This window comes from Humulus lupulus, chromosome 8 (assembly GCF_963169125.1).
Source record: "Humulus lupulus chromosome 8, drHumLupu1.1, whole genome shotgun sequence".
In the NCBI taxonomy this organism is placed as follows: Eukaryota; Viridiplantae; Streptophyta; class Magnoliopsida; order Rosales; family Cannabaceae; genus Humulus; species Humulus lupulus.
In genome coordinates, this window is record NC_084800.1 from 161,522,344 (window position 1) to 161,546,201 (window position 23,858).

At 42.2% G+C, this 23,858-nt stretch overlaps 1 protein-coding gene across 11 annotated transcripts in view; it reads right to left on the reverse strand.

Annotated features, from left to right (window-relative positions):
- LOC133798592 (uncharacterized) overlaps window positions 1–23,858 on the reverse strand; it is a 41,341-nt gene that overhangs the window by 6,798 nt on the left and 10,685 nt on the right. For all 11 annotated transcript variants that reach the window (XM_062236970.1, XM_062236974.1, XM_062236969.1 and 8 more), the window contains exon 1: window positions 1–23,858. This exon is cut by the window's right edge and continues 10,685 nt beyond it. In XM_062236970.1, the coding sequence (XP_062092954.1) occupies window positions 13,409–14,410 (1,002 nt within the window). In that variant the 5' untranslated portion in view covers window positions 14,411–23,858 and the 3' untranslated portion in view covers window positions 1–13,408.

Here is a 23,858-nt window from a genome sequence, read left to right on the forward strand (position 1 = left end):
ATTGGAATGGTATTTCCTCCTATTTTCAAATGGAATAGTCATTCCACCAAAATGATGGAGAAACTATTTCATTGAAATGATATTCCAATTGTCTAAAATGCAACCAAACAAATGAGTGAAATGAAAATTGATCATTTTCCATTCCATTACCCTCAACCAAACATCCTTAAGTGTTTAGTTTTTAACTTCTCTTTATACATCTTGTTTAACTGTAGCTTGAGAATGGGAACAGATACCGTGGCAGATTTGAGAGCTTGAAAGGCGTCTTCAGCTGATGTTGTCCATCCAAATTGGTCTTTTCATAATTGATATGTGAAAGGTTGAGCTATTTGCGCATAATTTGCCATGAATTTCCTATAATAACCACTAAGGCTAAGGAAACCTCTTAGTTGCTTCAAAGTTGTTGGAGTTGGCCACGCTACCATTGTTTGAATCTTTTACGGATCGGCTGCCACTCCTTGGAAAGAAATCATGTGGCCTAAGTAAGCAATTTTCCGCTGGTCGAAGGCATATTTCTTCTTGTTGACGAACAACTTGTGAGTGGCTAGGATGGTGAAGACTTGGTCTAGGTGTCGCACATGGTCTTCTTCGGTCTTGCTGTACACAAGAATGTCATCAAAAAATACTAGAACCGACTTCCGTAGGAGTGGCCGAAAAATATCATTCATTAGTGATTGAAAGGTGGTTGGAGCATTGGTCAACCCAAAGGGCATGACTAGGAATTCGTAATGGTCGTCATGAGTTCGAAATACCGTCTTGTGTACATATTCTTTTTTGAACAAAATTTGGTGATAACATGATTTTAAATCCAGTTTAGAGAAGAATACAACACCATTTAATTCATCTATGACTGGAATAGGGTACTTATCTGGTATTGTCACACGGTTGAGTGCCCTATAGTCGATGCAAAACCTCCAAGAGTCGTATTTCTTCTTCACTAGCAACACGGGACTTTAAAATGGGCTAGTACTGAGCTGTATAATGTCGGTGGCCAACATGTCTTGAATTAGTCTTTCGACTTCTATCTTTTGATAGTGCGGATAATGGTAGGGGCGCACGCTTATGGGATTTGTGATGGGTAGAAGAGTTATAGCTTGCTCAGGTTGTCTTGTTGGAGGCAATCCATCTGGTTCCACAAATAGGGGGCATGTTTGGCTATGGTGGGCTACAAAAACTTGGGTTGTTCCATATCTAAGTGGGGTTGTTGGGTTTCTATGGCATTGAGTCCTACTAGGAACCCATTCTTCTCAGCCAGGAGGGTTTTGTACTCAGCTAAACTACAGGGGTAATGTTATCCAAGGGTGCTGATAACCGAATGAAATTCTTGGTGTACTCCCCTATCGAGCCCTCTTGTTTAACGGAGAGGAATTAGTCATAAGTGGATCCTAATTGGGTGTCCCGAAAATGTTTAAGTAGGAGTCTCTTCACTTCTTCCCAACTGAATATCGCCCTTTTTTTTATTTCATACTAATACCATAATAGGGCATCACCGGTGAAGGAGATAAAGGTTGCTTCTATTTTTTCCATTTCACTATAGTTGTAGCAAGAAAAGTATTGCTCAGCCTGCAAGATCCACTCGTCGAGATTGTCTCCATCAAATGTTGGCATTTTGAGTTTCTTCAGGTGCTGTTCTTGACGATGAGGGTTCGACCCTTGAGATCAGCCACAGTTTGTGTCACTCACCTTGGGTTTGTCTCGTTGGTTCTCAAGTGGATTGCCCCTGCGGTCCTCATCTCGGTGATCAGAATTATCTTTGATGCCTGACCCTTTTTCTGAGTGCTCTCCCGATTCTTGACCTTTTCTTGAATTTTCTTAAATCTCCAAGAAACTCTAAAACTGTTTATGTAGTTGTTGTTGCATCTGCCTTCCCATTTCCTATATTGATTCGTTGACTGCTGCAAGTTCAATCTTCATGGTTCCCATTTTTTCCTCCACGTTGTCTGATCGTTCAGTTGCCTTCTTTGGCCCCATATTCGCAACTCACCGCACCAAATTGATAGATTCTTTCTAGGTAAGAACTTATCTATCCGAATTTCCACACAATAAACGAACTCCCACAAGAAAATCACTTTATTGATGATATTAAACAATTACAATTTGGAAGAACTTCGAGAGGCCCCGGCTTCCTATTTCCACCATCTTAGAGGGTGAAGCTCTCCAATAGAATCAAACTTAGTTTTTCCCCCCTTACAATGATTTTATTTCCCTATTGTATAGATATCTCCATGATAACCCCAAAATGTTAGTCGGTCCAGTAATACAGTGGCAGTTGGACTAATTAACTAATAACCTATAGACAGCTAAATCCTAAAGAATGAGTCACAGAGCTATTTAGGATGCCTCCTATTATAAATAAAGCGTATAGGTGGCCTATCATATTGATCTAAAATGTTTGTGGTGTGGTTGCACTGACCAAAGTTTTGATGCTGGAATAGGACTAAAGAAGCCAAATCCAGAAGAAAAAAATTAGCACATACAATATACTAGCTACCATATAAAGAATAAATTATGCTGTGAATGAAATTTGAGAAAGATAATATGAGATGTAAGCATATACTAATTCCAACTGGACTTAGCAGTTGGATTCTCACAGGCACCCACCTTTACAAAAATGGGTATCCTCTCTTGGGGCAGTGTCCACTCTAAATACACTTCTAAAGAAGTATTCATAATCAATGTGAGACTTCTAATACTAAGGAGATTCACAAAAAGACTTTTCATTTATTTTTAATAATTCATACACACAAATGAAAGTTCTAACAGTATAGTCAAAACAATCTTAGCCATCCATTATGTTAATGAGAGAGTATGTTAAGTTTGAGATTTGTACATAAATTAACATGACTAGAACCATCTCACCATCTTCCTTTGTAGGATGGAATCCATGGCCATTGCCATAAAATTAACAGACACAATTACTGAAATCAATATCAATGCTTATTATCATCACTACGACCTCCTTCTAGGAGTCCCTAGGCTTTCAATTGTGGTATTCAATAAATTAATAGTAAAAAAAGTTATGAGACTTTTTAAAGTCATTAATTTATTAAGAGGCAATGAAACAATAATGAAAGGATGCTCATCATGATTATTGTCAATATTTAAAGGAAATGCATCAATCTGCATTGGAAATGATACGAATAGTTTTCGAAGAGAAGAACAAAAGACAAAGATGCACTACACTTATTATTATAATTGTTTTGGGTTTATTCCTTACTTCCTATCATTGCTGATTGTCCGTGAAACTTAAATAAAAAGCTTTCACAAACAGTAATTTAAATTTATTTAAATCAAAAAAAGAGTACACAATTTACTTACTATGATCTCATCAAACATGAATGATTATACTAACTAGTTTTATTACTTTCTTGTCAACTTTAGGCCATAGCTAGTAACCCTAGCTAACATTTTAATCAATATTTAAATGAGGGAAATTAAAACAATTTCTCTGGTCTCCTTTTTTATACCTGGGTTATCAATCCATGGCTATGAAATTGATAAATCCCAAAATAAGAAAACCTAGAAGAGAGAGAGAGCCCACGAGAGAGAGAACCCAGATGAGAGAGAAAACCTGCGAGTATCAATCCATGGCTATGAAATTTATAAATCCCCAAATAAGAAAACCTAGGAGAGAGAGAGCCCACGAGAGAGAGAACCCACGAGAAAAAGAGAGAGAACCCAGGTGAGAGAGAAAACCTGCGAGACAGAGGCTAATCCCATGATTCCTGAACTGAAGAAGATGAAGAAGAGTATTTGCTTTTGCTTGTTTAAGGTTGTTGACACCGTTTTTCGTCAACTTAAATCGTAGAGCAATTAAACAATGTGAACTATGAAGAGAATGAATAATGAAGAAAAACAAGAAGGTTTTTACGTGGTTCAGCAGTTAATTCTGCCTAGTCCACGAGTCTATGTTATTAAGGCTCAGAGTTTTCTGGAAATTCTTCAGAGACGAATTACCCAGAGCTTTCTCTCAAGCAATCAGAAATCGATCCTTTACACGTGGTCATTCCTCCTCTATTTATAGGGAAGGTTACAGAGTTCGTTCCCACATATTTCGGGAAGATATTCTGTATATCAATTCAAATAATGACATTAAATGAAATTTCTCCTATATACATGGAAACGTCCCATAAGAATCGGGAACAGATAACAGACTAAATGGTATCCCTTAAATATCAGGATTACACAACAATAAATATATTCACACGTAACGGGCTATCCCAGGTGACTCATCAGGTCTTCAAGATCAGCAATCAGCATTGTGACTATCAAGACTTATGGAACTGTTACGAATTTGTCACCCAACTTCAGGACATGCTCAGAGTAGATAGATATTGTCGAAGCTATCACACCCGAGCTTGCACTTCCCAAGCTTGGCCTGTTTTATCTAGAAGACAAACGGTAACAGATGTATCCCAGTGTCGTGCCATTCGAACTCAGAAAATATCCCGAGGCTACACATCTTTGAGGTCGTAGTTTTACTTTAGAGATTTTACAATTGGACTATACAATGTTTTCATACCTTTCGAGCTCACACTTGACGAGCCCAGCTTTCGAGGTCATAACCTCTTATCTCAAAATCTGGGTGTAACATTTTGCCCCCTCAAAAGTATCAGTTCGAATCTTATGAGAAGGAAACTTTTGAACTGCTCCTCTTGAAAAATGTACCATCAAATACACTCGAGTATGGAAACGCGTCAGCCGGGCATTGACCAATCTAAGCACTTGAGTGCCTTGGAACCCTGACCACGTTCGTTCGCCTGCCAATCTTTATGGTACTATCATTTCACAGGTCCCTGACCGTCGAATCTGATACGGAATCTGGCCAATGGCCCAGATTAATTTGGCTTTTTTACATTCCCATGGGTCTATAAATATGTCTCCACTCGTCTTTCCCACTTTACTTTCATGTTCAAGCTTTCAGAAAGACAAAAGAAGAACAACCCAGAAATTTTTTCCCAGTTCTTGCATGTTCTCCAAGCCAAGAAGACAAAGCAATGTTGGCCTCTTCGACTCCGTGAGATCATTTTTGCAACCGCTTATTCGGTCATCAATCTCTCTATTTTCACCGACTGCATTGTGTTAGTATCTGTTCATAGCTTCGTATGCCCGTGTATATACATTGTTTTCATGCATGTTTATATTGTTGCAATGTTGGTTCACTCACTAGTTTTGCACACTAGAGTGTTATGGCTGATAAATACTAGTCTTAAGTTCTAATATCACGGGTTCCAAACCCAGATCATGCGTACAAGACCCAAACATGGTTCTTTTACTGAGTTTTTGAATTTCGGATGACATATCTTGTACACCAAGATATTGGGTACAAAATTAGGGTTTTATAAATTGTACGTTTCCCAAAAATATCACTTTTTGAGTAACTGCCAACTTTTTTCCCTGAAATATTGGGATCTTCAAAAATAAATCCACCTTCCTTTCTTTTCATGGAATACACGCTCCGAGACTGGCCTCGTCCTTTGGACCGAGTTTGCCTTGTAGCCTCGATCATTTGAGCTTAGATCATCTTGATTTTCATTCTTACTTTCTTGTTTGCCTAGCCCTCACTCTTTTGCTCTCTTGCTAGATGTCACAAAACTCAAGAAAGCGGTGGGGTTCAAAGCTCGAAATTCCTTACTCACCGAAGGCTCCGAGCCTAGAGTTGCCTTTCACCCAGAACCAGCATCTGATTCAGGAGCATCAACTAAGGCGTGAGAAAGAAGATACCCGAGATCAATTTCGACGTCAAATCAACGAGGTCGAGGAGAGGAAAAGGAAGAGACTTAGGGATGCCATATACCCAGATCCAGACCCCGAGCCCAGACCAATCCCCCTCGATCCCACTCTTAGAATAATAATCGCCTTTAAGCCGGGGGACCTTCAATTTTCACTGATGGGAGAACCGTCGAACCTCCCTTCTACCTCGCAGTCAACCTCCATTCCCACCTCGAAGAGAGAATTCTTCGAGATCGAGCACTACTGGAGCTTGATTTCTTCATTAGGGCAGATCTTCGACATCTTGGCCCTCCACAACATTCGATTATCGAGCTCCATGAGGTGTCGACCTCCGACATCCCACGAGCGAAGTTTTCGTACCCCAGGAGATGGGAACCCTGACAACAAGCTGAAGTACGCGGCCTGGAGCCAGGAACACATGAGGGCAGAGGCTTTACTGCCCTTAAAGTCCTTTTTCAAGAACTTCTTGGACTTCCTTGGGCTCTCCCCTTTCCAGCTCAACACCAATTCTTACAGGGTTTTGTCTGCCCTGAGGTCGCTTTACCACGCTAAAGTGGGAAGGACCTTCACTAAAGGAGATTCTGTATCTCTTTTGTTTAAAAAGCAATCCCTCCTGAGCTCGGGGAGGAGACGACTTCTATTACCTTTCAAGCTATCTCAAGGAGAAGAAAATCTTTGAGGATCTACCCAACCATCCTCCAGATTTCAAGAAGGCTTTCTTTTGGACGGATGGCCTGGCTCCTTCCAGACACTACTCGTTCAGGCGAGTCCATAAGTACCTAAAAAATTTCTTCTTTTTGTGCTCGAATTTTTGTTTAGGCTTGCATTAGTCATAATATGTTCATTTTTCCAGCCAACTACTGTCGACCCACTCCCACCAAGGAGATGAAAGAGCATAAGGAGGCTTTGCTCCAACTTCCCTACGGCAGGCGCTCCCTTTCCTATCTTCTTCATGAAGATATGCTTCGAGTCTGCGGCCTCCTAGAGAAGGATCAGTCCACGTTCGACTAGTCCAACAAAAAATATACCAAGTGGGAGTTTGTGCCTCTCCCAACTGGCAGCCTTCCTCCGAGGTGAAGTGCTAAGCAAAAATCCCCAGTTCAGCGTCGCAGGAGTCCGCAATCGGGGAATGAAGCAAATGACGAGGCCTCGAGCTCGAGCGACAGAGGTATGGTCATCCTTAGCTCGGACTTATGGTCTCCTTCACTAATTAAACATAAGCCCGACAGATTAGTCTTGTGTAAGGATGATAGGGACCATTTTTATGTATGGTCCTAGGTAGATGAGAGGGTTCATAGGTTCGATAGTTGGATCGGGAAGTATGACACTATGTATAGTCTGAACGAGGTATGGAACGGAATAGTCGTTCAATACGGGACAAATGAATATAGAGACCTTTCGAGGTTGACTTCCACGTATAGGGAAGGTACTCCCCCCACCTCCTCTGAAGATGGGGGAATTACGTGGTCGCCGAGCACGAGCTCGGGGGAGAGTTCCAATTAGGTTTCTCTCTACTTGTCTTTTTATTCCTTGCGTGTCTGCATCATGCTAACTCTTTTGTCTTAGAATATCTTATAATGTGGTGTAATTGTGCAAGTGCTATGGACTCTGACCTTGACATTGTGCTCGCCAGTGGCGAGGGGGCCCAGAGGAGTAAGCGCCCGAGGGGCTCGCGAAAGTCAGACCAACCCGCCAAGGTCCTTAAGAGGACTAAGAAGACTCCTCCACCAGCTCCGACTGTTACGAGCCCAGCTGTGGATCCGACTCCTCGGCTCAAAACGTCCACTACGGTCGTTCCTCCCTTGCCTCCTCCGATCACGGTTTACTCCACGCTCGGCCCACCTCTGAAAAAGCCCTCGGCTTCCAAAACACACTTGTTGTCGATTTCTGATGAGTATGCAGTCGACAATGTTGTCGGGCCCCATGGGGCTATACTTGGTTCGGACATTCTGTCCCAGGTAGGCCAGAGCTTTAGCGGCTTTGACGCTCGTCAGTGGCAGTTTTTGAACAGTGCTCGAGACAGCAACACACTTTACAATAAGAGTGTCAAGCTCACTGCTGCGGTAACTTCCCTCATCTTATTATTAGTTGTACTTGTACTTGGTGTATGTTCTAATTTGATTTATTTGTATGTCAGGCTCTTGCTGTCTCTACTCAGCTTAATTATAAGTTGAATAATGAGGTCCATTCGAGCAAGTCCTATGCCCAGGAATCGAAGGATCTCCAGCTCAAGCTTACTGACGAGCTCAAGGCCGCAAAGGCAAAGATGGAGGCTGAAGTTGAACAAATAAAGGCCAAGACAGCCAAGCTCTAGAAGGTGAATGCTCAGCTCGCGGAGCTTGAGAGGATCAATGCCAATCTTGAGGAGGAGAAGGCGGCCACTTTTGAGATAATGGAGGGCGAAAAGGCTCGTCTCCTTGCAGAGTTTAAGGAGAAAAAGGATCGGGTGGTCGACCTGGCCATGTATAGGATCTGGGCCAGTATTGCTGATCTCGATACCAGCTTCCTAGGCTCTTTCGAGGCAGAATTCATGGCCAAGTGGCAGGCTCAGCTAGACGCGGAGGATGCTGCTCGGGACGAGGCAGAGAGAGCCAATGAGGATGTTGAGAAGGCTAAGGAGGATGCTCCTCCCTCCTAAGTCTCTACATGGGGTTGTGTCCCTTTAAATCTTTTTTAATAGCTTTTATACTCTGTTTTTTAGGCCCCTGGGTCCAAGACAATTTATAGCTCGTTTAAGAGCTATTTTTTCTTTTATTTATGATATTCGTGTTTGACTTTACTATAATATTTTTGCTTTTTATTTCTTAAGTCGAAATATTTCAAGCAATTCGTATTAAGTGTCCTTATGTCTTTTTATTCATACAAACATGTGGTGGATTTTAAGCTCAAGCTTCGATGTATTCATGCATAGTTTACTTGACATATTCGTGTCCGATCTCGTTATTTGTCAAGGTCGAAAGTTACTTTTACCATGCACCCGAAGGTACTTATATGGCGTGTAACGTAGGTGGTTTAGTTATATCTTGCTTTTTTAGTCACTTTCCCTCATCCTTGGGTAGCTCCCCAAGGTTATGAGGTCAAAACTATCTTTTTGCAAGATATTCCAGCCTCAATCTCGACTTAGCTTGAAGTAGGTTATGTTCCAACTTACTGTCGATTAGTTTGAGCTGGTTTGTTCCAAACTTATTTAGGTTGTGTTTGGCTTGTAATCCATACACTTATATTCTTAATAATTTGGTTATGTCCAAATTATCTTAGCTCGTGTATTTGGTTATATCCAAACACTTTTATTTTTGATAATTTGGTTATGTCCAAACTATCTTAGCTCGCGTATTTGGTTATATCCAAACACTTTTATTTTTAATAATTTGGTTATGTCCAAACTATCTTAGCTCGCGTATTTGGTTATATCCAAGCACTTTTATTTTTAATAATTTGGTTATGTCCAAACTATCTTAGCTAGCGTATTTGGTTATATCCAAGCACTTTTATTTTTAATAATTTGGTTATGTCCAAATTATCTTAGCTCGCGTATTTGGTTATATCCAAACACTTTTATTCTTTTCGTATATGCTATTTTATTTTTTCAAGCTAACGGTATATATATCATTAATGCCCCCTTAATATCCTATGAGTGTGACCGTAGGTTATTAAATCAAGAGAGTTTGCAAAAAAAAAAAATACAGCATATTCGAAATGAAAACGAAGTTTATTCTTAATTGAACAATTTATTAACAGAAACATAGCAAAGGTAAACAAGCATGGTTACAGGTGTCATTGTTCCTGCACTATTGATAGTAAGGTCACAGATGTTCGCCATTCCATGCTTGTGGTACCAAATCCCCATTCAATCTTGCCAATTTGTAGATGCCAGGTTGGATAACTGATTCGATCTGATAAGGTCATTCCCAATTAGGCCCGAGCATGCCAGCAGTTGGGTCCCGTGTTGCCAAGAACACACACCTCAGCACCAAATCTCCCACACTGAATTTTCTATCTCGAACCCTTTTAATGAAATACTGGGTAGCTCGTTGTTGGTATGCAGCATTTTTTAGTTGAGCCTCGTCCCTTTTTTCTTCAATTAGGTCCAGACTTACTTCGAGCTGGGATTGGTTCGAGGCTTGGTCATAAGCGTGGGTTCGAATAGTGGATATTTTGACCTCAATTGGCAGCATAGCCTCACATCCATATGTCAGAGAAAAAGGGGTGTATCCCGTTGAAGTACGGGGTTTGGTTCGATGTGCCCACAAAACTTGGGGCAATTCTTCGGGCCATTTCCCTTTAGCTTCTCCCAACTTTTTCTTCAGAGAACTCTTCAGGGTTTTATTTACAAACTCGGCTTGGCCATTCGCTTGGGGATGGGCCATGAAGGAGAAGCTTTTTAATATCTCATTTTTCTCGCAAAAGCTGGTAAGCAAGTCACTATCAAATTAAGTACTGTTATCTGACACTATCTTCCTTGGCATCCCCTATCGGCAGATGATGTTCTTTACCATGAAGTCCAAGACTTCTTTCGAGGTAATTGTTGCCAGAGGTTCAGCCTCGGTCAACTTCGTGAAGTAATCTACTGTGACTACTACGTACTTGACTCCGCCTTTGCCAGTTGGCAATGAGCCTATGAGGTCGATTCCCCAGACCGTAAATGGCCATGGGGAGGTCATCATAGTTAGCTCAGAAGGTGGAGCTTGAGGGATTGTGGCGAACCATTGATACTTATTGCATTTCTTGACGTAATCAAACGAATCTGCTTTGATGGTAGGCCAGAAGTACCCTTGGCGTATGATTTTCTTGGATAGGTTATGCCCCCCAGTGTGGTCTCCACAGAATCCTTCATGAATCTCTTCTATGATCTTCTTAGCCTCGGGTGGAGTCACACATCGGAGCAATGGCATATAATATCCTCTTCTATATAGCCTTCCATCCACAATGGTGTACCTGGGAATCTGATACATCAGTTTTCGAGCCTTGGTCTGTTCTTCTGGGAGAATGCCGGCTTCAAGGTACTCAATTATCGGGGTCATCCAGGTCGGCTCAGAGTTTATCATGCAAACATCTTCCTGTTCAGGCTCGCTTATACTGGGTGTCGATAAATGTTCGATCGGCACGACATGCAGCTCGTCGACCTTGGTGGATGTGGTGAGCCTGGCTAAGGCGTCTGCATTCAAATTTTGTTCTCGGGGAACCTATTCTATTGTGTAAAATTTGAAATGCTCGAGTGCTGCCTTTGCTTTTTCTAAATATGCAGCCATTCTCATCCCACGAGCCTGGTTTTCCCCTAAGACCTGGTTGACCTCCAACTGGGAGTCACTGTAGCAATGTATCGCCCTAGCCTTGAGTTCCTTGGCTATTCGAAGTCCTGCCAGTAGAGCTTCATATTCAGTCTCGTTATTTGACGCTTCAAAGCCAAATCTCAAAGCGGAGTGAAATCAACTTCCTGTTGGGGTGATCAGTATTATTTTTTCCCCCGACCCATTTTTATTGGAAGACCCATCAACATAAAGTTTCCACAACTCACAGGCTGGGGTTATAACTTCATTGTTAATCATTCCAGTGCATTCCACTATGAAGTCTGCCAAGCCTGTCCCTTATGGTTGTCCTCGGAAGGTAGGTGATCTCGAATTTTCTGAGTTCAACGGCCCATTTTAGTAATCGGCCCGAGGCTTCTGGCTTGGATAAGACTTGTCTTAGTGGTTGATCAGTCAGCACATGGATGCGGTGCGCCTGGAAGTAAGGTCGGAGCTTTCGAGATGAGTGGATTAGGCTAAGAGCCAACTTCTCCATTATGGGGTATCTGGATTCTGCCCACAGTAATCTTTTGCTGACATAGTATACTGGCTTTTGCACCTTCTGTTCTTCTCGGGCGAGCACGGTGCTAATGGTGTGCTCGATCATAGCGAGATATAGGTACAAAACTTCTCCTGTGATAGGTTTTGACAAGATGGGAGGCTCTGCAAGGTGCTTCTTGAGCTCATAAAAAGCTAGCTCGCATTCTTCTGTCCACTCGAATTTTTTGCCTCCCCTCAAAAGGTTGAAAAACGGAAGACAGCGGTCTGTAGATTTCGAGATAAACCTACTTAGCGACACCATCCGTCCAGTCAAACTTTGGACATCCTTATGCTTTCGAGGTGAGGGCATATCAATTAAAGCCTCGATCTTGTCTAGATTAGCTTCTATTCCCCGGGCATTCACAATGAAACCTAGGAACTTCCCTGACGACACTTCAAAAGAGCACTTCTGGGGGTTGAGCTTCATGTCGTACCTCTGTAACACGGCAAAGCACTCTTCAAGGTCGTCCACATGGTTATTGTTATGTTTATATTTAACTAACATATCATCAACATAAACTTCCATGTTATTACCTATCTGTTCGGAGAACATTATGTTTACGAGCCATTGGTAAGTGGCTCCAGCATTCTTGAGTTCGAACGGCATGACATTGTAGCAATATAGTCCTTTGTCTGTCACAAAACTCATATGCTCTTGGTCTGGGGTGTGCATGGCAATCTGGTTATATCCAGAATAAGCGTCCATGAACGACAAAAGTCCATGCCCAGTTGTGGCATCTACGAGCTGGTCGATCCGAGGTAGGGGAAGCAGTCCTTAGGACAAGCCTTATTGAGGTCTAAGTAATCAATACAGGTTTGCCATGTCCCATTAGGTTTCAGAACCAGCACCGGGTTGGCGACCCAATCGAGGTAGAAGGCATCCCGTATGAATCAGTTTGCCTTCAACCTCTCGACCTCTTCCTTTAGAGCCTTCTTCCTGTCGTTGTCCAGGAGTCTTCGCTTTTGCTGCTTCGAGGGGAAGCTCTTGTTAATATTTATAGCATGGCTTACCACATTCGGATTTATCCCTACCATGTCCAAATGTGACCATGCGAAAACATCCTGGTTCTTTTTCAAAAAGCAAATTAATTGCTATTTCGTTTCTTCTGGAAGGTTTTTCCCTACTGTCACTGTCTTCGGGGGGTCTACTTCTTCAAGCTTGACCTCTTCGAACTCTTCTAATGGCTCGAGGTCAGCTCTTTCCTCTATTCTCGGATCAATTTCTTCATTTATCTCGAAGACTGTACCATCCTTATTCTGAATTATGACAAGTGTTTGTGCACTTGTTTGTTTCTTTCCTCTAATGGAAATGCTATATCATTCCCTCCCTGCGAGCTGGTCTCCTTTCAGTGTCCCGATGCCACTAGAAGTCGGGAACTTGATGGCCAAGTGCCTTACAGACGAAACTGCCCCCAGCCCTACTAGGGTGGGTCTCCTGAGCAGTACATTGTAGGCCGATGGTAGATCCACTACCACGAATTCCATCATCTTGGTTGTCGAGACTGGGTAGTCTCCCAAGGTTACAGGGAGTTCGATGGATCCTATGCAGGCAATCCCTTCTCCTGAAAAGTTGTATAATGTCGTTGCACAGGCCTTTAGGTCACGAAGCGTGAGTCCCATCTTTTCTAAGGTGGCCCTATAGAGGATATTTACTGAGCTCCTGTTATCAACCAGGACTCGGTGAACCCTCTTGTTCGCGAGCTGAAGGGTGATGACCAGCGGGTCGTTGTGAGGAAACTGCACATGAGACACGTCGTCCTTAGTAAAAGTTATAGGTTGAGATTCAACCCTCTGGTGTTTCAGAGCTCTAGGTTCAGGTTCAGGTTCGTAAGGGGACCAATCACCAGTTTTTAGCTCATTCCCGATCCTACAATATGAGGTCCCCCCGAGACGGTTACGACATCTTCTCCATCAATTGGAGGGGGCTGCTTGTCCTCCCTTGTTCGGGAGTTACTGTTTTGGGCAGGCGGTGCTGCAGCAGCCCTCTGGCTAGTAGAAGCATGATTGGGGTTTTGGTTCTTAATTACATATTGCCTGAAATACCCTCTCGAGATCAGGCCTTCAATCTCACCCTTCAGTTGCCTGCATTCATCGGTTGTATGTCTGATATCTCTATGGAATCTGCAGTATTTGCTGGAGTCTTTCTTCGCTTTTTGGTTTCTCATGGGGTCCGGACACCGGAAAGGGACCTGGTTTTCATTATCCAGGTAGATATTCTCCCAAGACTCATTGAGCTCGGAATACACTTTGTACACGAAGAAATACCTTTCCTCTTTCTTCTTCTTTCCCCCTTCCGCCTCAGGATTATTCCCCTCATTCTTCTTTCTTTTAGAAGGGTTATCAACAGGGGGTTTTGAGGCCGTAGGATCCGCCGAGGTCGAGGCAGAGTTTATGTTTGTTGTTGTAGTTACGATATGAGAGGCCATATTCAATGCTGACCTCGCCTCCTCTACATTAACAAACCTCTGAGCTTGTCGATTGAACTTAGTTAACGACCTCACGGGTTTCCTCTGCATATCTTCCCAGAGAGGGCTTCCAGGCATTACCCCAGCTCGGACAGCCATTAAATGGCCACTGTCATCTACGTCACGAGCTTGGGCGACTTCCAAATTGAACCTTGTAAGGTAACTTTTCAATGTTTCATTCGGCTGCTGTCGGACATTGGTCAAGGCAGACACCTCGAGCCTAATTCCAATCATGGCTCTGAATTGCTTCTTGAAATCTCTAGATAATTGATCCCAAGAAGAAATCGAATGCCTCTTATATTTTTCAAACCAGTTTTTTGCTGGTCCTATGAGAGAGGTTGGAAACAGCATGCATCTAAGCTCGTAGCCCACAATACTCGCTTTCATAATTGTATTGAACGTACTCAAGTGACTGTATGGATCAAAATTCCCATCAAATGGTGGGACATTAGGAATTCAGAATCCTTGAGGAAATGGGGTGTTGAAAATATGGGGGGCAAAGGGCTCGAGTTCCTCATCAAACTCTTCATCCTGATCCTGACCTCGTTCATTTTGTAAGAGCCTGAACGCTCTTTCTAGTTGTTCGATCCTTTCTTGGACTGGATCCACGAGGGGTCTAACTTGAAACTGGTTATCGTTGATCACAATTCCAGCTTCGTGCCTGCGCATAGGATTCTTGCGTCCATTGAGGTGATCCCTCAGGTCTGGGTTCGAGGGGTTATCATTACCTTGATTTTTGTTCAGGTGTTCTCGTAAATTTGGGTGATTCCTTCGATTCCCAGTATTTTTGCATCCCTGGTCATACATACTAACCGATCTAGTGTCTCCCGAGCCTTCACTGATATGGCTCGTCGCGCGGTTGTTTCGAGACGGGTTCCTTTCTAGTTGCCTCATCTCAATAGTATGAGACCGAGACATTTGGTTTCTCGTGGGTTGGGTACCTCTATGATCCCTAACAATTTTCCCATTCCCATGTTTTTGCCCAACTCGCCTTTCCCTATCACCCCGAGTCGGTTGCATGTTTCTCTGAGTTGGTAAGGGATACCTTATCGACGATGGTGGGTGCCTTATGGATGATGGTGGCTACCATCCATTACGGGGCCTAGAAGGTCCCGAGTTCGCCTGAGCTGGTTCAGGAACGTTCTGCGTGTTACCAGGATTTTGGATCCAAGCCTCCGCGGGAGCTCAGTTATTCCCTATCTCGATCAGTACCTCTGCAGTTGAGTTGGTAGGAGCTCCAGCCGGGGTACTTCTCTGGGGCCTCGAGGGAGCAGGCTATTCCACAAGTGGCGGAGGTTGCTCCATCCTTCGGGTGGCAGCCTTTTTGCGAGGTCGCCCATGAGGCCTGCGCGGTGGAACATGAACATCTCATGGAGGCAGAGCTTGGGCCTCTGGCGGAGGTGGGGGCTAAGCCACCTGCGCCTCGGCAGCCAATCTGGCCAGCTCTTCATTACGTTTCTTGGCCTCCGCCAACTGCTTTTGCAGTTGATGATTTTCAAACTCCACAATAGGGACATACCGCTCTGGATTATAATACATGTCCTCGTTGTCCCTGGGGGCTAGTGGTGCCGGTGGTCCTCGAGAGTCAGAGGACCCACTCCTCTCATCAGGGTCCGAATTCATCATGGGCTGCTTTCCAGCACGTCAGGGGTAGTCAGCTTCCTCTAAGATTTCCTCCTCAGGATCATTGGGATCATTCGCGGTCATAGTTGATTCAGGGAGGCTTCTTCGACTGAATAGACTTACGCACGTATTGTTTAATGCTCTCAATGAAAGCATCAAACTGTTGACGCCGTTTTTCGTCAACTTAAATCGTAGAGCAATTAAACAATGTGAGCTATGAAGTGAATGAATAATGAAGAAAAAAAAGAAGGTTTTTACGTGGTTCAGCAGTTAATTCTGCCTAGTCCACAAGTCTATGTTATTAAGGCTCAGAGTTTTCTGGAAATTCTTCAGAGACGAATTACCCAGAGAGCTTTCTCTCAAGCAATCAGAAACCGATCCCTTACAAGTGGTCATTCCTCCTCTATTTATAGGGAAGGTTACAAAGTTCATTCCCACATATTTCGAGAAGATATTCTGTATATCAATTCAAATAATGACATTAAATGCAATTTCTCCTATATACATGGAAACGTCCCATAAGAATCAGGAACAGATGACAGACTAAATGGTATCCCTTAAATATCGGGATTACACAACAATAAATATATTCACACGTAACGGGCTATCCCAGGTGACTCATCAGGTCTTCGAGATCAGCAATCGGCATTGTGACTATCAAGACTTATGGAACTGTTACGAATTTGTCACCCAACTTCAGGACATGCTCAGTGTAGATAGATACTGTCGAAGCTATGACACCCGAGCTTGCACTTCCCAAGCTTGGCCTGTTTTATTTGAAGACAAATGGTAACAGATGTATCCCAGTGCGTGCCATTCGAACTCAGAAAAAATCCCGAGGCTACACATCTTCGAGGTCGTAGTTTTACTTCAGAGATTTTACAACTGGACCATACAATGTTTTCATACCTTTCGAGCTCACGCTTGACGAGCCCAGCATTCGAGGTCATCACCTCTTATCTCGAAATCTGGGTGTGGCAAAGGTATTTAAAAAAAGATGTTTTTAAAAATAAAATAAAAACTACCGAGGTGGGTCATGACCCGCCCCATAATAATTAGTAACTCAGGACAAACAATGATGCAGATCAAATAATATTTGATGAAATTAAAATGAGTGATTTGAAAAATTGGCGGGAAAAAATGTTTGAGCTTTCCTTTGACGTCACTCTGGAAAGCCAACCCACGTGTCAACGCCCCATTGCTGGGCCCATCAATCCTTGCATTTAATTAGGGGTCAACTCCATGATCCCAAACATCCATTCCTTACCCGACGCGTCTTTTCCCAAAGAAGCAATGATCACGATCCGCACCTTTTGAACCCCGACCGTTGGATTGCCCTCATGGACTTATCAAGGTAAACGATTCAATTGTCATTGGGAAATGGCTTTCAAACTTTATTGGGTATAAAACCCAGAAAAAACCTCCTAAGAGTCACACTGTAACCATACAAAAACCAAAACCCTCACAGAAACCTCTCTTCTTCCTCACCCTTATCTTCAACAACTTTTTCGAAAGCTTTGGACGATTGGCATGAATCGTGCTACTTTTGGGCAGATGGCAAACAATATTTCAGGGTCAGCACTCATCTCAACACATACCTTCGTTTCATCTCGGGTAAGTGCTTTTGACCTGCCTTTTTTTTTTTGTTTATGCTTGAGGATTTTTATATCTGTTTAGGAATGCCAATGATATTGCATTTGAGGGTCTGTTTCTAGTTCTCATGAGTCGTTTTAGGCACACTTCGATATTAGGGTGTTACAAAATGGCCCTCGAAAGTTTCTATGTCGATTTTTCATTTATGGGCCTGTGACCAGAATCTAGGGAATTCCCAAATTCCAGTAGGTTCATCATTTCAGGCATGTCCTTAGGTACGTTGAATTGCACCTTGTCACACAATCAAGTGACAAGTTTTTAGCACATGTCACTCTGAGAAGACAAGCAGTGTCCTCAAATTTTCCATACCTTTTTGGTGTGCCCAACCAATAAGCAACACTATCTCGAATCTTGTCAATGCTGTCACCAATAACAAACAAGCCATCCCTAACAATTAGATTCAAAATATGCGCACAACAACGCATATGAAGTAGTTTTCCATTTAAAAGGAAACACTTAGAATCAAATTGTTCCTTCAAAAGTGGAATCATTGCATCGTTCGTAGTACAATTATCTACAGTCACTGTACTAATCTTGTGTTCAATATTCCATTCAGACATGCAAGAACTTAGAGTTTCTGTAAGTGTTGGAGCATCATGTGGGCATGGCACATATCTAAAGCTTATAATCTGACTATGCAACTTCCAAGAGTCATCAATAAAGTGAGTTGTCACAGCCATATATCCCCTCTTTTGATGATTGGCAGTCCACATATCAGGTTAAGGCTATTCTACTTTTATTTTTCTCCAAAACTTCTCAAAAAATTTCTTTCTCAATCTTATATATTTTCAAAATGTCAAACCTAATTGTATTACTTAACACCATTTGAAACATAGGAGAAATAGTATTCGAATAGTCTATAAAACCACTATGCTCTACCATCGACAAAGGGTACTCATGTAGAATGATCATTTCAGCCAAAAAATTTCTTCCTAGTTCAGGATCAAGATTGAAGGTAACTAAGGGGCTTGCATTAGGATTCTTGGCAAGTTGTTTCTGTCTTACTGGACATCTTTCCATGTGAAGAAGTAAGTGTTTAGTCCCCTTACTACTCTCTCCCACGGTGATTGCAAACTACTTTTATTTTACCATCTATCATTTGCAATGTAAAATGATCCCATGCAAGAGATGTTTTCTTTCTTTTTATACCCCTACTCTCATTTCCATCACTTCTATTATCAAGAGATTGCACTTCTTGTATATTTGTTGAAGGAACAAAATCAACATCTTGGGTAGACATACTTATAGTTTGATTTAACCTACATTACATTCACGTTATAAAATATATCAAAATAATGATGCATGAAAAACCTTTAAAAAAATGATAACTAGATCTATAAAACATCGGGCAGCATTTCCCCTATTTTATTGACCTAACCATATGTCAATATCAATTAAAATAATCAAACAACACACAAGTTTTCAACCTTATAAATTGGTGAATTTCCGCCTTCATCCCTTCCCAAAATAATTCTGCTTGAATTTTCTTGAAAGTCTTAAGCTCACCCGCATGGCCTCCCATAGGGCTGCAATGGAATTCTTAAAAAATCTGACCAAGTAAGTTGGATTTCTTAGGAATGACCAGTCGATTTTTGTAGTATAGTACCCCTTGATGCACGGAAAACCCATGATGGACTTGTCCTTGCTCTTTATCGCTGATGATTTTGTGTAACAGTGGGTCAGGGGCTATTTCCTTTTAAAGTTGGCGCCATAGTTGCCATTCAACAGTGGCCAAAATGTTTTGTAACTCTGCTGGTTGTTGTCGGGACAAAGCATCCGCCACCCGGTTGCTTGCGCCGCTTTTATACTCAATGTCAAAATCAAGGCCCATCAATTTAGACACCCATTTCTAATATTCTGAGCCAATTACTCGCTGTTCCAATAGGAACTTTAAGCTGTGTTTGTCCATTCGAACTAAAAATTTGCAACCCATAAGATACGGTCTCCATTTAGCTATTACGTAAATGATTTCCATGAGTTCTTTTTTATAGATGGACTTCTTACGAGCTTGTTGGCCAAGTGTTTGAATAAAGTAATCAATTGGATGTGGTTCTTGTAGTAAGACTGCTCCTAACCCGAAGCCCGAAGCATTTGTTTCTACTACAAAAGGCTAGGTAAAATCGGGCAGCATTTTTTTTTGAAAAAGAGACAGAGGTCAAAGAAGACCTCCTCTCAATAACATTGACAGCCCTCACTTATGGCGGAGGAATACCGTGGTAACAAAAACAAAAACAAGGCCCGGAAAATAACCCTACCCAAAAAAGTTACGACCACAAATTCACCCACTCCCTACACAGATCCATAAAAAAAAACTCCCTCAAAACCTTTCGATCTATACACCCATGTAGCAACTAAGAACCTGATTTTATCCCAGAGAGACTCCACAGAACAAGAGGACTCTTCAAAAATCCTGCTATTTCTCTCTAACCAAATTTCCCAAAAAGTGGCCAACACAGTACTCTACCATAAACGAGCCATCCCCTTTTCTCCCTCTAACTGGCATTGGAACAATTGAGAACAAGAGGAAGGCATACACCAAGAGACCCCAGATTTGTTAAACACTTTACCCCCACATAACCCAGGAAAAAGAACACTCCATAAATAAATGACTTGCTGACTCACTCTCATTCTTACAGCACACACACCAATTTGGCGACAAATATTGAAAAGGTCTTCTCCTCTGCAAATTAACATGGACATTTAACTTATCCAAGAATAACAACCAGCCAGACACTTTAACTTTCGAAGGAACGACACTCTTCCATAACCTCTTAGCCCAAGAAACCTCCGAGCCTAAATGAGCGTATCTCAAACTATGAAAGGCAGTCTTGCAGTTGAAAACTCCGCTGTTGTCTGGAATCCAAATCTTCCTGTCCTCCAAAATTGACGGAAGATCCACAAACTGAAGCAATTGCAACAACTCATCCAAACTAGGAACCTCCCTATCAAATAAATTCCTTCTGAATCTCAAATCCCAACCTAGGTCGACTGAACTCCTAGCACCCTCCGCTACTGCCAGGTCTTTGATTAAACAATTCTTAGCCCTGGACACCCTAAATAAACCAGGGAATTGCGACTTCAAGGAGGAATCACCAATCTAAATATCCTCCCAAAATCGAATCATGTCTCCCCTCCCCACCTTAAAGCAGACCAAACGCCTATAGTTCTCATACAAAGTCGTGATGTCTCTCCAAGGACCACGAGCAGACAATCTCCCCCCATAATCTGTATCCCAGTGACCACCATCTACACCACACCCTACTCTTAACCACCCTATGCCATAAAGACTTACTTTCCAAAGGAAACTGCCACAACCACTTCATGAGGAAAGCCTTGTTCCTCAACACCAAATTTCCAATACCCAATCCACAGTGACTGTGAGATTTACAGACTTCTTGCCAGGATACCAAGTGGTCAGCCCCTGAACGATCCACACCTTCCCACAGAAAGTCACTCATCAATTTCTCAATAAACCCCACCACACACTTAGGGATACAAAAAAGTGACAGGTAATACGCTGGGATAGAAGACAAAACAGATTGAATAAGAGTCAACCTGCCACCTCTTGACAGAAAAGCACTCTTCCAGCTATCCAATCGATTGGCACATTTAGAAATAACAGGCTCCCAAAACACTTTGGAATGAGGAGAAGCCCCCAAAGGAAAGCCAAAGTACTGAATTGGCCACTGGCCCACTTCACAACCAATCTCACTAGCCTACTGATCTACTAACTCCTTATGCAGATTAGTCCCCAACAATTGACATTTCTAAAAATTTATAGATAAACCAACCACAACACTAAAGACCTTTAGGATATCCAGAAGCACAACCAAGGACTCCTCATCGTTAGCAAAGAATATCATATCATCTACAAACTGAAGATGACTGACATCGACTCTGTCATTACCCATTGTAAAACCTCTAAAAGTCGAGACACTTTTAGCCTTATCAATCATTCTACCCAAAACATCCACCTCCAGAGTAAATAAGAAAGGGGACAAGGAATCCCCTTGGCGAAGACCGCTCGATCCTATAAATTTTTCCCTTGGGCAACCATTTGAAAAGACATGGAGGACAGGCATCCTTGCATCCACCTCCTCCAAACTTCACCAAAACTTTTCTTATCCAAAACTAAATCCAAGATACCCCAATCCACATAGTCATAAGCTTTGTAAAATCAATTTTAAACACCCAACATTTTCTACCCTTGCTCATGTATTCCTCTACTGCCTCATTTGTGATCAAAATTGTGTCCAAAATTTGCCTACTCTCCACAAAAGCTCCTTGAGTTTCCACAATTGTGTCTGCCAGAACTCCTCGAAGTCTATAAGCCAACACTTTTGAAATAATTTTGTAAAGACAAGTGACAAGACTAATAGGCCTGTAATCCTTCACCCGACAGCTGTTTATTTTCTTAGGAATAAGGCATATATAGGTTTCATAGTTCCTCCCATGATGACTCCATCGGTTAAAAAACCTTGAAAAACTTCCAAAAGATCACTTTTCACAACATCCCAATTGTTCTGATAAACTGCCATAGAAAAGCCATCTGGCCCTGGGGCCTTAGACCCATCCCAATCGAACACCGCTTGTCTAATTTCATCCTTCGAAAAAAACCGCTCGATAAAAGAAGCCAGGACCGATTGAATTGGAGACCAAGAGATCCCATCTACCCTAATCCAAACTCTAGAGACTGCCGAATATAAAGAAGAGTAAAATCCCACAATAGCCTTTTCAATATCAACGTCCTTATCCAAAACAGTTTCATCCTCTTCCTCAATCCTAGAAATGAAATTTCTCGCTTCTCAAACACAGAGAATACTATGAAAAAGTTTGGAGTTAGCATCCCCTTCCTTGTCCCATTGACACTTCACCTTAAACCAAACACTTCTCCCTTCCTCAAAAACAATCTGCTGCCATTCTTCCTTCACCTTTGAACGTTCCATTTGAAGATGCTCATTCCATGATCCCCCCTCCTCCAGTCTATCCAGCACAAACAATCTCATTTCCAGCAACTGTTTAAGCATTTTCCTATTCCCAAAGACCAGACGACTCCACTCCCTAATTTTATCTCGAACCAAGGCTAGCTTTGACATAAAATGAAAACCCGACCACCCTTGCACCTTAACCAATGCCCACGAATTCTGAAAATTGCTAGAGAAATCCTTATGCTCCAACCAAGTATTATCAAATATGAAAGGAGAAGGCCCCCAAGAAGGAGGGCACGAATCTAACACAACTGGGCTATGATCAGCACAACCCGAACCAACACTTCCAAACGAACGAAAGAATAAATTTCGGACCATGAAGGAGTGTACAGGAATCTATCCAACCTACAACAAATTGGCTTTTGTCTATAGTTCGACCACGTGAACCGACCATTGTCAAGTTTGGGCTCAACTAATTTTAACTCTCTAATCAAAGCATCAAACATCTTCATACTTCTTGTATTAGACTTGATATTCAATTTCTCATCAACTCTCCTTACCACATTAAAGTCTCCCCCCACACAACAATTATCACCTCATATAGCACTCAGCCCTGCTAATTCATCCCAAAAACTATCTCTGTTTCCATACACTACAGGCCCATACACACCAGAGAGCCACCAAGGATCCTTCCCCTTAGTCATCAAGCAAACAGAAACTGAGTAATCCTCAACTAAGGAGTCAATAACAGAGACATTCCCTGTATCCCAAGAAAATAATTTACCTCCCGAACGACCTATCGCCTGCTGATAAATCCAAGCTCTGAACCTAGACCACCAAATGCTTCCAAAGAACCTCCGGTCTATTGAAAACTTTTTCACCTCTTGAAGAACGATTATATATGGATTAACTTTATAGATTAATTCCTTAATCGCTTTCCATTTCCCTTTGTTACCACACCACCTCACATTCCAAGACATAATCTTCATGAATCATAACTATACCCCACACCTCTCTTCTTCCTTTTATCGTAGTTAACATTGAAACTTATTTTCCATAATTCATGGTAACTCTTCTGAGATAGACTTACAGAACCATCTTTATTCTTCTCCCCCTTATCATTTGGAAACACCGAGATACCCAAAGAGACCATGGTATTGAGAAGTCTAGATGACTCATTCAACATATCTTCTTCCCTTCTCACAACAGTGCCATGAACGACTGGCTTATTCTGCTTAGAACCTCCCTCCAACAGCTGGCTCTCACACTCACCTCTGTCTACAACACTAAGCATAGAGCCTCCTTCGATAATCTTTTCATCCCACAAACTTCTCTCCTGTACCACACTATCCTCATCGTCCACCCTTTCACCGTCAAGATCACCATCCACATCTTCATCTTCCGAACTGCCCGACTCAAGATCTTCAACCACAGGATAGACAAAATTATCCTCTTCCAAAACTGGGTCAAAAAAAGTCAACCCTTTCCATGTTCTTCTAAAATAGTCATGCTTGTTGCACTACTCTATGAATTCTTACGAGAATGCACTTTCCAGCCATCCATCTCCGCTTCAATTTCTGACTCATTCTCCTCTATATGCTCAAACAGAACACTACGTTTCCTAGGAGAAC